General features: G+C 44.7%; 1 protein-coding gene across 1 annotated transcript; it reads right to left on the bottom strand.

The window, feature by feature from the left end:
• Nucleotides 1-13393: 13393 nt before the first annotated feature.
• Nucleotides 13394-14658, bottom strand: LOC129457400 (uncharacterized). Its single transcript, XM_055232219.1, has 2 exons — nucleotides 14080-14658; nucleotides 13394-13999 (listed from the first exon to the last, which is right to left on the bottom strand). The coding sequence occupies exons 1-2, from the start codon at nucleotides 14542-14544 to the stop codon at nucleotides 13538-13540; spliced, it is 927 nt and encodes a 308-aa protein (XP_055088194.1). The 5' UTR covers nucleotides 14545-14658; the 3' UTR covers nucleotides 13394-13537.
• Between the last annotated feature and the right edge of the window lie 434 nt (nucleotides 14659-15092).

Raw genomic sequence — 15092 nt, 5'->3', positions numbered from 1 at the left:
CCCCATCTGGTTCTGGAGCTGCTGTGTTGATGTTAGTACAAACCTCGGCTAGGGTGCGTTGAGTGGGGTCCACTGGACACATGATGCAATGGGATAGATGGTACCAGAACTTAGAATCACCGTGCTGGACCTGCACAGATCTCCCGGTTGATTGAGAGATTTTGTAGGGTCCACTTTGGTAGGGTTGAGTCCAGTTATTGCATTTGTGTACTTTAATGTGGACCCAGGAACCAGGGGCCAGGTCATTGTCAGCATCAGGAGTCATTTGAACAGTGTGAGTCCTTTCTCTGCATTTGTGCATTTCAGAGACTATTTTCTGCAGCATTTGGACATAGTCATGATGTTGTTTGTCCCAGTCAAGAAAAGGAGTCCTCATCAAAAGGTCCAATTGGTTTGTGCATTTCTCATCCAGTCAAAAGCATGTGAGGTGTAAAACATGCGGTTCTGTTTACACTGTTCCTTATGTCCATCAAGACAACAGGAAAAGCTGTGACCCAGTATACTTTGCAAGTTTGCCAAGCCTTAGCTAGTTTTCTCTTAATAGTAGCATTCATACGTTCAACTTGACCCTGGCTTGAAGGATGATAGATACAACCGAAATGCTGAGAAATGTTTAAGGCCTATAATGTGTCGCCTGTGAAATGAGTTCCTTTATCTGACCTGATCTGATAAGGGACACCAAATCTAGGGATTGCCTCCTGCACTAAGTGTTTAACAACTTCTTTAGCTGGCTCTGTTTTGCACGGAAATGCTTCTACCCATTTAGTTTACTCACACACAATCATGGTGGTAGATCTATGGTTTCAGCGATTGGCCTTGGTATGACTGTAGGCCCCTTCAGTTGTCATATTGATCAAAACAGCTGTGGTCATCAGGATATTAAGCACAGTTATCACGGCAAAGTGGCATCATTCTTGGAGCTTGGGGTAGTCCATATTGTCCTGGACTTTGTTGTGCCATCATGGTTGGAGCTGGTTGTATTTGTGGTTGGACCTGCTGTGTCAGCGGCTGAGCATTTTGCATAAAATTGGCTGAACCTGATTGTATCCATGTTTTGGCTGAATTTGTTTTTTCCTTAGTGGGCAGTCTCTTGACCAATGTCCAATTCCACCACATGCATAACATTGGTTGGGTTGCATATTCAGGTTTCCTTCTTTTTCGGGTCCTATCCCTCCTCATTCACTCCTCATCCTCATCGTGTAGATTATAACTTCTAGGTTCATTTGGGCTGGAGCAGGAGCTGGTGGTTGTTCTTGTACTGCTAGTTGTTGGCAAGGTGGAGCTTGTTGTTGCATGACCATCTTGACTGCAGCATAGCCATTTCCATATTTAGTTTCTGCTCTTCATTTTCACTTTTGGACTGGAGCCATTTAGAGACAAAGTGGCTGTATTGCATGTCAAATTCTTCATCTAGTCTATTTCACTCAAGCATTCCTGAACTGGTTTTGGGGGTCCCCTGACCAGAGCTGAGAAAAACATCACTGTGGATCCAGTTCCTGCCTGCAGGGGTTCTCCTGTTGTGTCATAGAATAGCGCCTTGGCTCTTTGTTTGTATGTGTGGTAATCTTCAACACTCCATCATGGAGCATAGTTGGGAAGTGGTTTTTCAGTTCTTCTGAGAGGTGAAGCCTGAATGTGACCAGGCCTGTGTTACTTTGAATTGGTGCATGACTGTAGCCTCCTGCCAGAGGGAAGTGGCTCAAATAGTCCATGTCCAGGGTGAGAAGTGTCAGCTGCTATACTGCCTGCTTGCCCCCGAGTCCTGGAGATGTACAGGTCCTGTAAAGATGGAAGGCTGCAGCCAATCACCTTCTCAGCAGAGCGCACAATGCGCTGCAGTCTCTGTCTGTCCCTGGCAGTGGCCCCAGCGAACCACACAGTGATGGAGGAGGTGAGGATGGACTCAATGATGGCCGTGTAAAACTGCACCATCATCTGGACCGGCACCTTGCGTTTCCTCAGCTGCCGCAAGAAGAACATCCTGTGCTGGGCTTTCCTGATGAGGGAGCTGATGGTCGGCTCCCACTTGAGATCCTGGGTGATGCAGGTGCCCAGGAAGCGGACAGACTCCACAGTGGCGATGGGGGAGTCCGTCAGGGTGAGGGGAGGCAGGGGGGCTGTGACTTTTCTGAAGTCCACGATCATCTCCACTGTCTTCAGGACGTTAAGCTCCAGGTTGTTGCTGCTGCACCAGGACACCAGCCCGTCCACCTCCTTCCTGTAGGCAGACTCATCGCCGTCCGAGATGAGTCCAATGAGGGTGGTGTCATCCACAAACTTAACCAGTTTGACGGAGTCATTTCTGGAGGTGCAGCAGTTGGTGTACAAGGAGAAGAGCAGGGGAGAAAGTACACAGCCCTGTGGAGATCCTGTGTTGATAGTCCGAGTGTTCGAGACTTTCTTTCCCAGCCGTACGCGCTGTCTCCTGTCCGAAGTCAGTGATCCACCTGCAGGTGGAGTCAGGCACATTGAGCTGAGCGAGCTTGTCCTGGAGCAGAGCAGGGAGGATGGTGTTGAATGCAGAGCTGTAGTCCACAAACAGGATCCTGGCATAGGTTCCTGGGGAGTCCAGATGTGGAGGATGAAGTGAAGGGCCAGGTTAATGGCGTCGTCTACAGACTGATTGACAGAACGTTTGACTCTGTAGGCAAACTGCAGAGGGTCCAGGAGTGGGGAGGTGAAGGACTTGAGGTAGTGCAGGACCAGGCGCTCAAATGACTTCATGACTACAGACGTCAGCGCCACAGATCTGTAGTGCACAGCAAAAGCTTCACACAATGGCTTATACTCATAATACAAGTCAGAGCTTTATCATAAAAATGTTAAGTGTGTTTTCAGCATTGGAGTTTACAGTTGGCTTGGTTTGGTTGGAAGCTCATGTTTTGCCATAGTTAAAACATTGCTACAAATGCACCAGAATTAGCCAAAAGGCTATTTTTCATCTGTTGTCCCTGGACAGATGGCAGACTTGTCTCCCTAAAAACAAGAGTAACAATATTATACAGTGAAAATTACAATATACTATAGAAAAAAAAACATTCAAAACAGATATAACAAACACTGTCAACAAAAGTGTTCAGAAACGACAAACAAAACACAGGCATCATACAAGACAGTCCACAGCCATTCCACAACATCCAACTCAAGAGAAAACACAAGTGCTCGTCTGGTTAGTCAGGGTGAAGTCATTAGTATTGTTAATGCAGACATGTTTGATGTGTTATGAACTAGTTTTTAAATTTTTTTTTTTTTTTTTTTTTTACAGAATATAGGTGCTTATTTCTCTGATGTATACTTCCAATAACATACTACAAGATTTTTGTCATTTTCATTGTATAAGTGAGCTAAAGCACTTAATTAAAAGTCTTTTAACAGAAATGTAAATGTGGTAATTTGATTCTTTTAATAAACCATTTAATTTGGATGGATGCGATGCAGCATGACCACAGTGCGCACGTCCGATGTCGCTCACAGTGGTTCATGGGACTGCTCAGGGGTTTGTGTGTTTGCTCAGACTCGTGAAAAATTAGAGGAAACATTGCCAATAAGTCTTTGTAGCTGTTTCCTGTTGTTGGGCCTAGGCCACTCAGTTACCGCTTGAATTTTTTTGGAGGTCAGCTTTCACCTGTCCATATCCCACAATAAACCCCAGAAAACTGACCTTGTCTTCATGGAACTCACACTTCTCCGCCTTCACGCAGAGTTTGTTCTCTAATAGTCTCTGGAGAACCTGATGCACGTGATGCTAATGTTACCGTGGGGAACACAAATCGAATGAGACATGAGTCATTGATGAGAACTTGGAAGACGGCCAGAGCATTGGTAAATCCAAAAGGCATAACCAAATATTCAAAATGTCCCAGCGGAGCTTTGAAGGCAGTCTTCCATCCGTACCCTTCCCTTATGCGCACCAGGTGATCTGCTTTCCTAAGGTTAAGCTTAGTGAAGATGGTGGCGATGAGTCAAATTGATGAGTGGCAATAGATATTTATTTTTAACGGTGATATTGTTGAGGCCCCTAAAGTCGATGCATGGTCACAATGTTTGAGCCTTTTTGGCTACGAAGAAGAAATCGGTACCCAAGGGTGAAGAGGATGGACGGATAACACCATCGGCGAGGGAGTCCCGAATATATTGCTCCATAGTCTCCCATTCCGGTTTGGAGGTATAGAGGTGACTGGAAGGCAAGGGGGCGCCGGCCAGGAGGTCGAAAGTGCCGTCATATGGTCTGTGGGGAGGAAGAGACAGTGCCCGACTTTTACTGAAAACGTCCCTGAGGTCATGGTAATCACTAGGAGGAGGAGAGAGATCTGGCTCATCCGGAGGATGACTGGAGAGCAAGTTGCCGCCCCCAGCTGGAGACGGGGCAGACTGTAGGCCATTCACAAGACAAAAGGGACTCCACTCCGACACCTTTCCCCTACCCCAGCCAATAGTGGGGTTGTGAGTAACCAGCCAGGGATGGCCCAGAATGAGCGATGTAATGGGAGCAGAAATGATGTAGAACCACCTGGCTTCATAGTGATTACCGGACAAGACTAGGGTGACAGGCTTGGTGAAATGTGTTACCCTGGCTAGCAGCCTCTCATTGATAGCTAAGACTGTGAGTGAGCTTCAGTGGCTCCAACTCTACCTCTGACTGCTCGGCCACCTGCTGGTCAAGGAAGTCCTCCTCCTCTCCAAAGTCAATGAAGCCAAGACGGGTAGTGTAACAGTAGGAAAGCTCAAGGTAATGTTGAGCTGAAATCTATTACTTTTCTTCTCTGGGATGTGTTGCTGACCCAACAGTACTCCCAGTCCTACTGATGGGTGCCCCCTTTTGGCCGAACTGGGCAGGTTGCGAGGAAATGCCCCTGTTTTCCACAATACAGGCACACACCCGCCTGGCGGCGTTGCACGAGCTCCTCTGCAGTCAAGTGCCCACAACCCAGCTGTATTGGCTCCTCTGGTGGGGATGTCGCTGGGGGCCAGGTGACTGGTGATGGCAGGGTGAAACAGTTCATGACCTGGATTGGCGAATGGCGTCTCTCCCTCCGGCGGCTCTGCAGGCGATTGTTGATTTGGTTCGCTAGAGAAATCGAAGATTTTAGGTCAAGTGGGTTGTCTCGAGAAACCAGTTCATCCTTTAATTTGTCACTTATTCCTTTCATGAATACAGCCTTTAGTGCGCTGTCAGTCCAATCCACCTCCGCCGCCATTTTCCAGAACTCAATGGTGTAAACTGCCACGGACCTGGATCCCTGGGAATGTCTAGCGAAGCCCTCTGTCAGAGAGGTCTTCAACTCACACCTCCGGGAGAGCTTCTCCCTGATCCCGGGGGTGGCTGGGGACATAGACTCCAAGTGGGCCTTGTTCTCCACCTCTATTGTTGATGCCGTTGCTCGTAGCTGTGGTCGTAAGGTCTGCGGTGCTTGTCGCGGTGGCAACCCGGTGGTGGACACCGCAAGTAAGAGATGCCGTCAGGCTGAAGAAGGAGTCCTATCAAGCCTTATTGGCTCGTGGGACTCCTGAGGCAGCTGATGAGTACCGGCGGGCCAAGCGTGCCCAGGTCACAGACGCAAAAACTCGGGGTTGGGAGGAGATTAGGGAGGCCATGGAGGAGGATTATCAGACGGCCTCAAAGAGATTCTGGCAAACTGTCCGACAGCTCAGGAGGGGGAAGCAGTGCCTCACCAACTCTGTTTACAGTGTGGGTAGAGAGCTGCTGACCTCAACTGGGGATGTTGTTGGGTGGTGGAAGGAATACTTTGAGGATCTCCTCAATCCCACCATCATGTCTTCCGAGGAGGAGGTAGAGACTGGGGACCCGGAGGCGGACTCGTCCGTTACCCTGGCTGATGTCACCAAGGTGGTTGACAAGCTCCTCGGTGACAAGGCTCCGGGGGTGGACGAGATCTGTCCTGAGTACCTTAAGTCTCTGGATGTTGTGGGGCTGTCTTGGCTGACACGTCTCTGCAACATCGCGTGGTGGTCGGGGACAGTGCCACTGGATTGGCAGACCGGGGTGGTGGTCCCTCTATATAAGAAGGGGGACCGGAGGGTGTGTTCCAATTACAGGGGAATCATACTCCTCAGCCTTCTCGGTAAGGTCTATTCAAGGGTACTGGAGAAGAGAATCGGATCGATGGTCCAACCTTGGATTCAGGAGGAGCAGTGTGGTTTTCGTCCTGGTCGTGGAACACTGGACCAGCTCTATACTCTCCATTGGGTCCTTGAAGGTTCATGGGAGTTTGCCCAACCAGTCCACATGTGTTTTGTGGATCTGGAGAAGGCATTCGTCCGTGTCCTTCGTGGTGTTCTTTGGGGAGTTGTAATGGAAATTAAAATATTGTGTCATTATTTTACCTTTTAGAAATCACATGGTCTCGTAACTAAAACTAATTTGGTTTGGTCGTCAAAGACAGTGTTAGAAAAACCTTTCTCATGTCAACCATTTTGTTCCCTTTTGGTGGCTAGACTTGTTAAGATGTGTTGTAATGCAAGTGAAAGTAGATGCAACCAGACCATACAGTGGGCTTTCAATCCCTCCCTATTGACCCCCTGAGGGCCCCAGCTAATGAATGTCTTCAGGAGCTGATCTGACCACACCTCAGCATAAGTACCACACTCCCTCCTTTAAAGTGTTTCACATCTCGTATTGTTTCTACTCCACATGCTACTTCACACCTTGTATTGTCTCTACTCCAAATGTTACCTCCTGAGGGGAACCGGCTCCTGAATGTCTCCAGGAGCTGGACTGACCACCCCTCAATGGGAGTGTCACAGGCTTACTTTGAAATGTATGTCCTCTGGTCATCTCAAACTATATAAACTGGGTTCCAGCATTCGGGGTCTGACATAAGGGGGAGATGCTGTCGGACCTATTTCTTGCAAGAAATAAACTCTTGTCTATGCTTCAACATTCATCAGAGCCTGTAAAGGGAGTCTTATTTCCACGACAGGAGTGCTCCGGGAGTATGGGGTCCGGAGCTCTTTGCTAAGGGCTGTCCGGTCCCTATATGACCGGAGCAGGAGCTGTGTTTGCATTGCCGGCAGTAAGTCAGACCTGTTCCCGGTGCATGTTGGATTCCGGCAGGGCTGCCCTTTGTCACGGTTCTGTTCATTATATTTATGGACAGAATTTCTAGGCGCAGCCAGGTGCCGGAGGGGGTCTAGTTTGGGAACCACAGGATCTCATCTCTGCTGTTTGCAAATTATGTTGTCCAGATGGCTTCATTGAGCCAGAATCTGTAGCAGGCACTGGGGTGATTTGCAGCTGAGTGTGAAGCGGCTGGGATGAGAATCAGTTCCTCCAAATCCCAGGCCATGGTTCTCGACCGGAAAAAGGTGGCTTGCCCTCGCTGGGTGGGTGGTCAATCTCTGCCTCAAGTGGAAAAGTTCAAGTATCTCAGGGTCTTGTTCACGAGTGAGGGAAGGATGGAGCATGAGATTGACAGGCGTATTGGTGCAGTGTCTGCATCAGTCTGTTGTGGTAAAGATGGAGCTGAGTCAAAAGGTGAAGCTCTCGATTTACCGGTCTATCTATGTTCCTACCCTCACCTATGGTCATGAGCTCTGGGTAATGACCTAAAGTAAAAGATCGCAGATACAAGCGGCTGAAATGGGTTTCCTCCGTAGGGTGGCCGGGCGCACCCTTAGGGATAGGGTGAGGAGCTCGGTCACACGAGAGAAGCTCAGAGTAGAACCCATGCTCCTACACGTTGAGAGGAACCAGTTGAGGTGGCTCGGGCATCTGTTCAGGATGCCTCCTGGATGCCTCCCTAGGGAGGTGTTCTAGGCATGTCCCACCGGAAGGAGGCCCGGGGAAGGCCCAGGACACGCTGGAGGGTCTATGTCTCTCGGCTGGCCTGGGAACGCCTTGGGGTCCCACCCAAGTCCGGGGGTGAAGGAAGTCTGGGAGTCCCTCCTTAGACTGCTGCGCCCTCGACCCGGCCCCAGATAAGTGGAAGAAAATGGATGATGTAAATCCTGAAGGTTGAGGAGGCTGGAGCTGAAGATGAGAGAGTGAGCAGGGCGGAGACCTGGTTGGAGAGCTGGGTAACTTGCTAGGTCAGAGTGTGGTTACAGTCGAGCAGAGTTTGGATGGTTTGTTCATGTTACCCAATGATGATTCCGTGATGGGAAAAAGCCCTCAGAACTCAGGGAACAGTTTAGCAATGTTTATTTGCAGTTTTTAAATGTGCAAATGAAGGTAGATTGATCAGATAGTTGAGAGCTGGGTTGTTGGCAGTAGTCCAGGAGTAGATCGTGGGCAGCAGAGTCAGAGAGGAGGTGAGCAGTATCGGTGGAGGTGAGCTGGTTCAGTGGGCATGAGATTCGTACCGGTCGTGGGGAGCTGGGTTGGAGACAGAGGAGCTGAGCGGGTCCAGGGAGTGGGACCTGATGAGGAGCAAAAACATCCAACTTAGAAATGAGTAACAAATGCAAAAACAAGAGACTGAGCCAAGCAGAGTTGTACCAAAGTGGACACACAGACAATCTGGCACTGAGTGTCAGGTCCTGGCTCCCTTTGTCCTCCCCAGGTGCAGCTTGATTAGTGATTAGTTGCAGGTGTGCATGGGAGAAGCCCAAATCTCCACCCAGCTCCAGGCTCTGGCACAGAAGGGAGAGTGAAAACATCACAAAAAAGACAGGACAGATTTTGATCTTGACAGAAATAGACGAGCAGATTTAAACCACGAAAACTATTCTAAATCTACAATAAATAAACAGCAAAATGAAATACTTTAGTTGTAATGATTCATACAAGTTATTAATTCAGCCTTTTATGGATTAAATGTTATCATATAACCACAAATTTCCCAGTAGTGCAAAAAAAAATTATGAATGATAAATAGTGTTTCAGCTCCATATACTGAATGATAAGTGGATATAGTGATTATTGTGACAGGCATAATCAAACCCATTCTTTTGCAAATAATAAGGCTCAACATATGTGATTTCTGATGGTTATTTCTTTAAAAAAAACAAACCACTGTCCCCCATTTGAAACCATCTAGCGAGAGACAAAGAGAGACAGCAATAGGCAGAAAGAAAAAGGGACAGAGAGAGAGACAGAGAGACAGACAAAGACGGAGAACATAGAGACAGACAGAGGGAGAGGGAGAGAAAGAGAAAAAGGCAGAAAGAGACAGGAAAGAGAGGCAGACAGAGGAATAGAGAGAGGCAGAGAGGGAGACAGACAGAGACAAGGAAAGAGAGTGGCTTGGAAAGACAGGCCGAGAGGCACTTAGAGACAGAGAGAAAGAGACAGAAAGAGAGGTGGAGAGATAGACAGAGGCAGAGAGAGAAATAGAGAGAGGCAGAATGAGACAGGGAGAGAGGGAGACAGAAAGAAATTGAGAAAGAAAGAGAGGCAGTGAGAGATACAAAGAGAGACAGAGTGACAGAGAGGGAGGCAGAGGGTGAAACAGAGAGAGAAAGAGGCAGAAAGAGACAGGGAGAGAGGAAGAGAGAGAGACAGGGAGAGAGAGAAAAAAAAATGTCACAAGCACAACCAACTGAAACTCTGTGCTTTTGGCTTTTCTAATGGCTGCTGTTAACCACATGAAGCAAACACAATAAATCTAAGTGCCCACTCATAGCTTGCCCTGCACACAGATTTCACACCGGCATCGCCCTAATCGCCCGCCAATTAGCGCAGTGCACAAACATCCCCGATCAATAGAGAGGCGTTGTAATCAATGGTCCGCTCCCCACTGTCTCTCCACACGGCTGCTGCTCTCCCCCGCCTTTGTTAGTCCCCATTTACCGGCATCATAAACCCGGGGACTCTGCAGGCAACGCCAAGTGTGCTGTTAATGCCGCACGTGCTAATGAATCTCAATGTGCCTGCCCTCCAATATCATTCTGCCCCATTACCCAGACGTATATGTCAGCCGGCAGAAAGGTTAGCCTGGATGACATGGAAATTGGCAGGGATAGAGAGCGGGATTGGATATTATGGGATGTCATGATATTTCTGCCACTGCCACTGGTCTGTATAATAGTGTAATGTCATGGCGCGTGGATGCGAAGACATTAGAACAAAGACGTCGCTTGTGGTTTGAGGTGTTTGCATTCTGATAAAGGGAAAATGGGAATGTTTGTGCTCCCTGAGCCATGCAAATTCATAGATACGCCATCATAAAGTACGAGTTAGGAGTATGTGCGTGGAGGTAGGGTTCCTCACAAGGGGTACATCAGTCTAGTGTTATAAGGATGTAAATACAAAAGAGCAGATGTTTTAGAGCAGCCAAAAAATGTACTCAAGTAAGAGTAATATTACTTCAAAATAATATTACTCAAGTAGAAGTACAAAGTAATGGTCCATGAAAGAGTAAAACGTATTTGGGAAAAGTACTATTTAAGTAAGAGTAACTTAAAAGTACCTGAGTACTACCCACCTTTGCAAAAGAGAAATGACAAATTACAGAGCAATGTGGGGGTAGACATATGATAGTTGATAATAGATAGTTGCAAATTGTTAAATGTTAAACTGTTAAATTAACTTTATGTAGTCTGCACTCAGTTTTAAAAGGGTCACAACTGAACCTGTATCCAGAGCCTTAACCTGCAGGTAGAACACATACAAGCGTGTCTCATTCTCAGTATATGGACAGGCCTTATGTGAAAGCTCCGAACCTCCAGAATTCACTCACTGAGCTACAGAGGCTGAGCTAGCACTGAGTCATGATTGGCTGCAGGTGCTGGGGTTTAGGTAGTGACCATTCAGATGAGAGAGAGGCATTTTATGTTTAAACCAACTGAATTTCAGCATTGAAACTGGCAACCCAAATGAGAGAATCGTGAATTCATCTTTCACATTTTCCTGTACTTATTTTTATTTGTTAGAACAAATAATTGTTTTTTGGTTGCAGAACTTATGTTTAATTCTTATCTTTGAATTATGTTTAATTCTTGTCTTTGAATGTTGAAATGTTTTCTTAACTGTAGGTTGCCTTGATACATCTGGCCTGGGGACAACCGATGAAAATTAGCTCTAGTCAGCTAACTCGGGCACATTTAAAAAAAAAAAAAATTATGTTTATTAATGTGCATTGTCCCCTTTTTAAATAAATAAATAAATAAATAAATAAATAAACTTATTACTCATGAGCACAATGCATTTTATTTTACTTCTCTGACTTACTTTTTATCATTGCCTCAAAACATTTATCATCACAATCACAATGCATTTTCTTTTGCTCACTCAATTTATTTTCTAATGTTTGCACAATACATTTTCTCTAATTTGCAATTGTTTTTATTAATTTAGTAAAAAGGACATAACCAGCTGAAGTAACAAACTTTATTAACAATGTACAAATTATTGTACATGAAATGCACATTCAAATGTATATTTGAACAATATAAAATGTTACGTTTGTGCATATGCTCTGTAACTTACACTGTCCAAGCTAAAACCCTAAAATACTTTTATCTATTGAAAAGTAATATAAATTTCACAAATTCTTCGAACAAAGGAATGCAATTTCACAATAAGTGTGTCTTATTTTAGTAACTTTTTCTTACAGTGCCTCAACATGTAGAATAGAGTGTCACTGAAGATCCAATCAAGCTTAAAAACGAAGCTCTTATGGTGCATTCACACCGGTGCGTCAGGTGCGTCGAGTTTACATGTAAAGTCAATGGTGGACGCGCGTCTTGCCACGCTGCGTTTAAGACGTGCGTCCACCATTGACTTTACATGTAAACTCGACGCACCTGACGCACCAGTGTGAACACACCTTCTGTCTAAGGACTTTAGACTAAGAGCTTAGTTTTTAAGCTTCTCACTCGCTGGGAGCAGGTAGGAGTCAGTTCCATGAAAATGTGTTGGATATCTTCAAATGTGTACCTGTGCTCCTTTGGAAATTCTATATTTAGTCCATAAAGAAGTCCAAAAAGGTAGGCACAGGCAGTAGGAAGGTCTGGCAGATCAGCAATGATGATGAATGATGTCCTCTTCTAACACAATGCCAATGTTGACAACAGTGGGCTCTGAAGCAGGTCCATTGGAGTCTTCCAGAACAGAAAGGATTCCCACCTTCACACCTTTGGTGGAACTCTCAACTGGATCTGTGTCCTGTTAAAAAAATGATTATAAAATAAATATCTATCTCTCAATAACAGTTATAGCAACCCAGTAATATTTAAATATTTGAAATCAATTAAGGCATAATTTGTCACCAGGCAGGTCAAAAACAGTTTGCTCTCTGTGTCCCGAACAAATATGGGTAATCCTTCAAGAGAAATGGTTCGCCGATGCTGGACAATGTTTGACATCTAAAACACAAATGAATAATAAATGAGAGCCAGTCAGTCCCAATTCTCAATCTGGCTTTTACAATAAATTATGTTATCTTAAATTCAGAAGCAGGCCTATGCCTCTTCTATTATGTGAACAACTAAATTACATTTATGAAAGCTTACTTATATAAACAGGCAAATGTTTATTTGATTTATTTGGTATTTTTTAGTTGTTGTTTTTTTAATACATTTGATTTAAATTACTTATTGTTTCTAAAATTGACATTATTTAGTTTTGGGGCTGGATAGATTATTTGGTTTATTGATAATCATGGTTAAACATGACTGAAATTATTTCCTTAACTCTGTATTTTATTTATAGAGAAATGTGCGCACACCCTCATACAGATTAGTTTATCACTGAGTGTTTATGACAGATCATGTAAAAATATAAACTATAATTCAAAAATGTCTTACTATACACAAAAAGTGAATTACCTGATTGTCAAACCTCTGTAGGAGAAGATCAATTTCATTGTTGAAAGTTCCTTGTCTGGCCAGGAACAGTTTAATTAGTTGAATAGAGTAAGTATCAAGGGCAGTCATGAAGGTCTCCAACAGGTCCTTAGTGGTAATGTGCATAAACTCTGCACAGATCTTACACACACATACAAGAAAAAAACAAAAACACAGTATTAAGGATCTATACTCATAAGCACAAATTGTGTGAATGTGAAAACATCTTTACCTGTTCTTTCAAGAAGAGAGCTGGCCATCTCTCCTGTACTTCCTTGACCAAAGGCTGCATCTCCATGATTTCCTTTCTCCTCAGCGAAAATGTGAGGTCCATCTTTTGTCTGATCAGAGCCATGTCCTTCCCCCTCTTCTTTAATTCGTCCACTAAGAGGCATCGCTCTTGTTCTAAAGAAGCATCATCATAGTTTTCTGGATGCTGAGGGATAAAGTTAACTTCACCACGTTTTGGTTTCTTTAAAATGAATCTATTGGGATCACTGCCATCTCCTCTCCCTCTTTTTCGATTGAGTGCAACCTCATTACAGCCAGCCTCACGCAGTTTGGAGCGGTAGTTGCCAAGCTTACACTTAATACTTTTGTCCCATCCAGCATATCCTGAGCCACTTCCTGGTTCCTTCAGGCAAGGATATTTGACAACCAATCTGGCGGCAACAGATGTTATTTCATTCTACTCAGGATAAGCTTTGATTGAGAATATTTGCTGTGCCAACTTGTCCAGTATTTCCATCTTGATGTCTCTTGTTACATCCAACCCAACTCCAGTTTTTTCCTATATTTCATTGCCTTTGCGAAGTTTTAACTCAATGTCATAAGAAAAAGAAGGGATTGGGAATGGGTGTGGCCAATGTGAGGTACTGCGCATGTAGTTCCAAATGACTGAAGATGGGCTGTAGGGAGAGTCTGATGAATGGAGTCTGGCTGTGTCAAGAGATGAGATGGACCCAAGATCTGATGGCGATTGTGGTTGAGATGGGGTTTGTGGCTGAGGTGCAGATGAATCATCACTCCAAACAAGGTGCAGGACTGCTCTTTCTGTGGGTAGCTCACTGATGTCCATCAAGTTACAAAGTGCATTGTCAAAATCAGGATCCTCGTATTGTATTGTGAATTCCTCCTCAAGTCCTAGCTTTTCCTTGAGTTCATCTTGAAGATCCTTTACTGATTCTGGTAGAGTGGACAACTTGATTTTCTGAATGAGTTTTGTATTGATGTTGACTCGCAATAAGAGTGCCTGTAAAAACAAAAAAAAACATTAACAAAAAAAAAACAAAAAAACTCTAAGTACGCACCCATGCATAATAATGCACTTACCATGATTTTCCTCAATTCAGCAGGCACGTAATGGGGGGTCAACATCAATTTTCCAGCCACACAGTATGCAGTCAGTGGGTGGTGGTCGTTTAATGGCTCTGGATCTAGTAGTTGAAGATCTGTGTAGCTGTTGTCAAGTTGATAAGATCTGTAATGTTCCATAAACCAAGATGAGAGCCTTCCAGCAAAAAAATACACATTCTCTGAGACAACCAAAATCTGCAGTATCTTGTAGAATTCAGGCAGGCCGCTTAATTCTCCTGCAGAAATGATCATGTCCTTTGCATACTGGGTCCCACGAAAATAAACACACTTGGCCAATGAAACAGTGTCCTGATGTGGATATTTCTCTTTTATAAGTGTCTGGAGTTTTTCTTCCAAGCAACAGATGTCCACTATGTCAACATTACTAACTTGCAGCTGTGGTTTGAATAGAGTTTGTTCATCTAGAAAGTACCCCATCATTTGTTGATGCTTTGAGGAGAGTGTTAATAATATATTCTTAAAGCACTGGACATCATGCACCACTCTCTTAAAAAAAAAAGTGCTTGGATTCAAATCTAATGGTCCACAGGTCAACTAAGGGGCCAAAGCAGCCGACAAGATGGGAATAGTCTAAATAAAACAGTGTGTCCTCAGCTACAGTTCTTGATAGAACAATCTCAACGATGTCTTTGAGGTCCATCAATATTTCCCATGAGGGTTCATGTTCAGGAATGCAGCTCCCAATAATAAAAGGGAGCAAGTGCAAAAGCGTCCAGTTTTCGTGTCCATTGCCACTAATTCTTCCTGTTCCAAAACTGGCTTTTGTTATTTGCTGAGGCTTATTAATTTTATCTGAGAATTTGTATGGAAACTGTTTTATACGTGTGTTTAGTTCATCAAATGTAAAAAACCTGTTTTTAATCAGTTCTTTAAGACATAAACATAGCTCCACGGGTACAACACCTTCAAAGAAGTCATGTAATATATCTGGGGGAAAAGCAGTGATTGGGTGAAAGTAAGACAAGGTA

Source organism: Periophthalmus magnuspinnatus, chromosome 3 (assembly GCF_009829125.3).
Source record: "Periophthalmus magnuspinnatus isolate fPerMag1 chromosome 3, fPerMag1.2.pri, whole genome shotgun sequence".
NCBI lineage: Eukaryota > Metazoa > Chordata > Actinopteri > Gobiiformes > Gobiidae > Periophthalmus > Periophthalmus magnuspinnatus.
The sequence above is the reverse complement of the archived record's forward strand: the minus strand, read 5'-3'. Positions and strand labels throughout refer to the sequence as shown.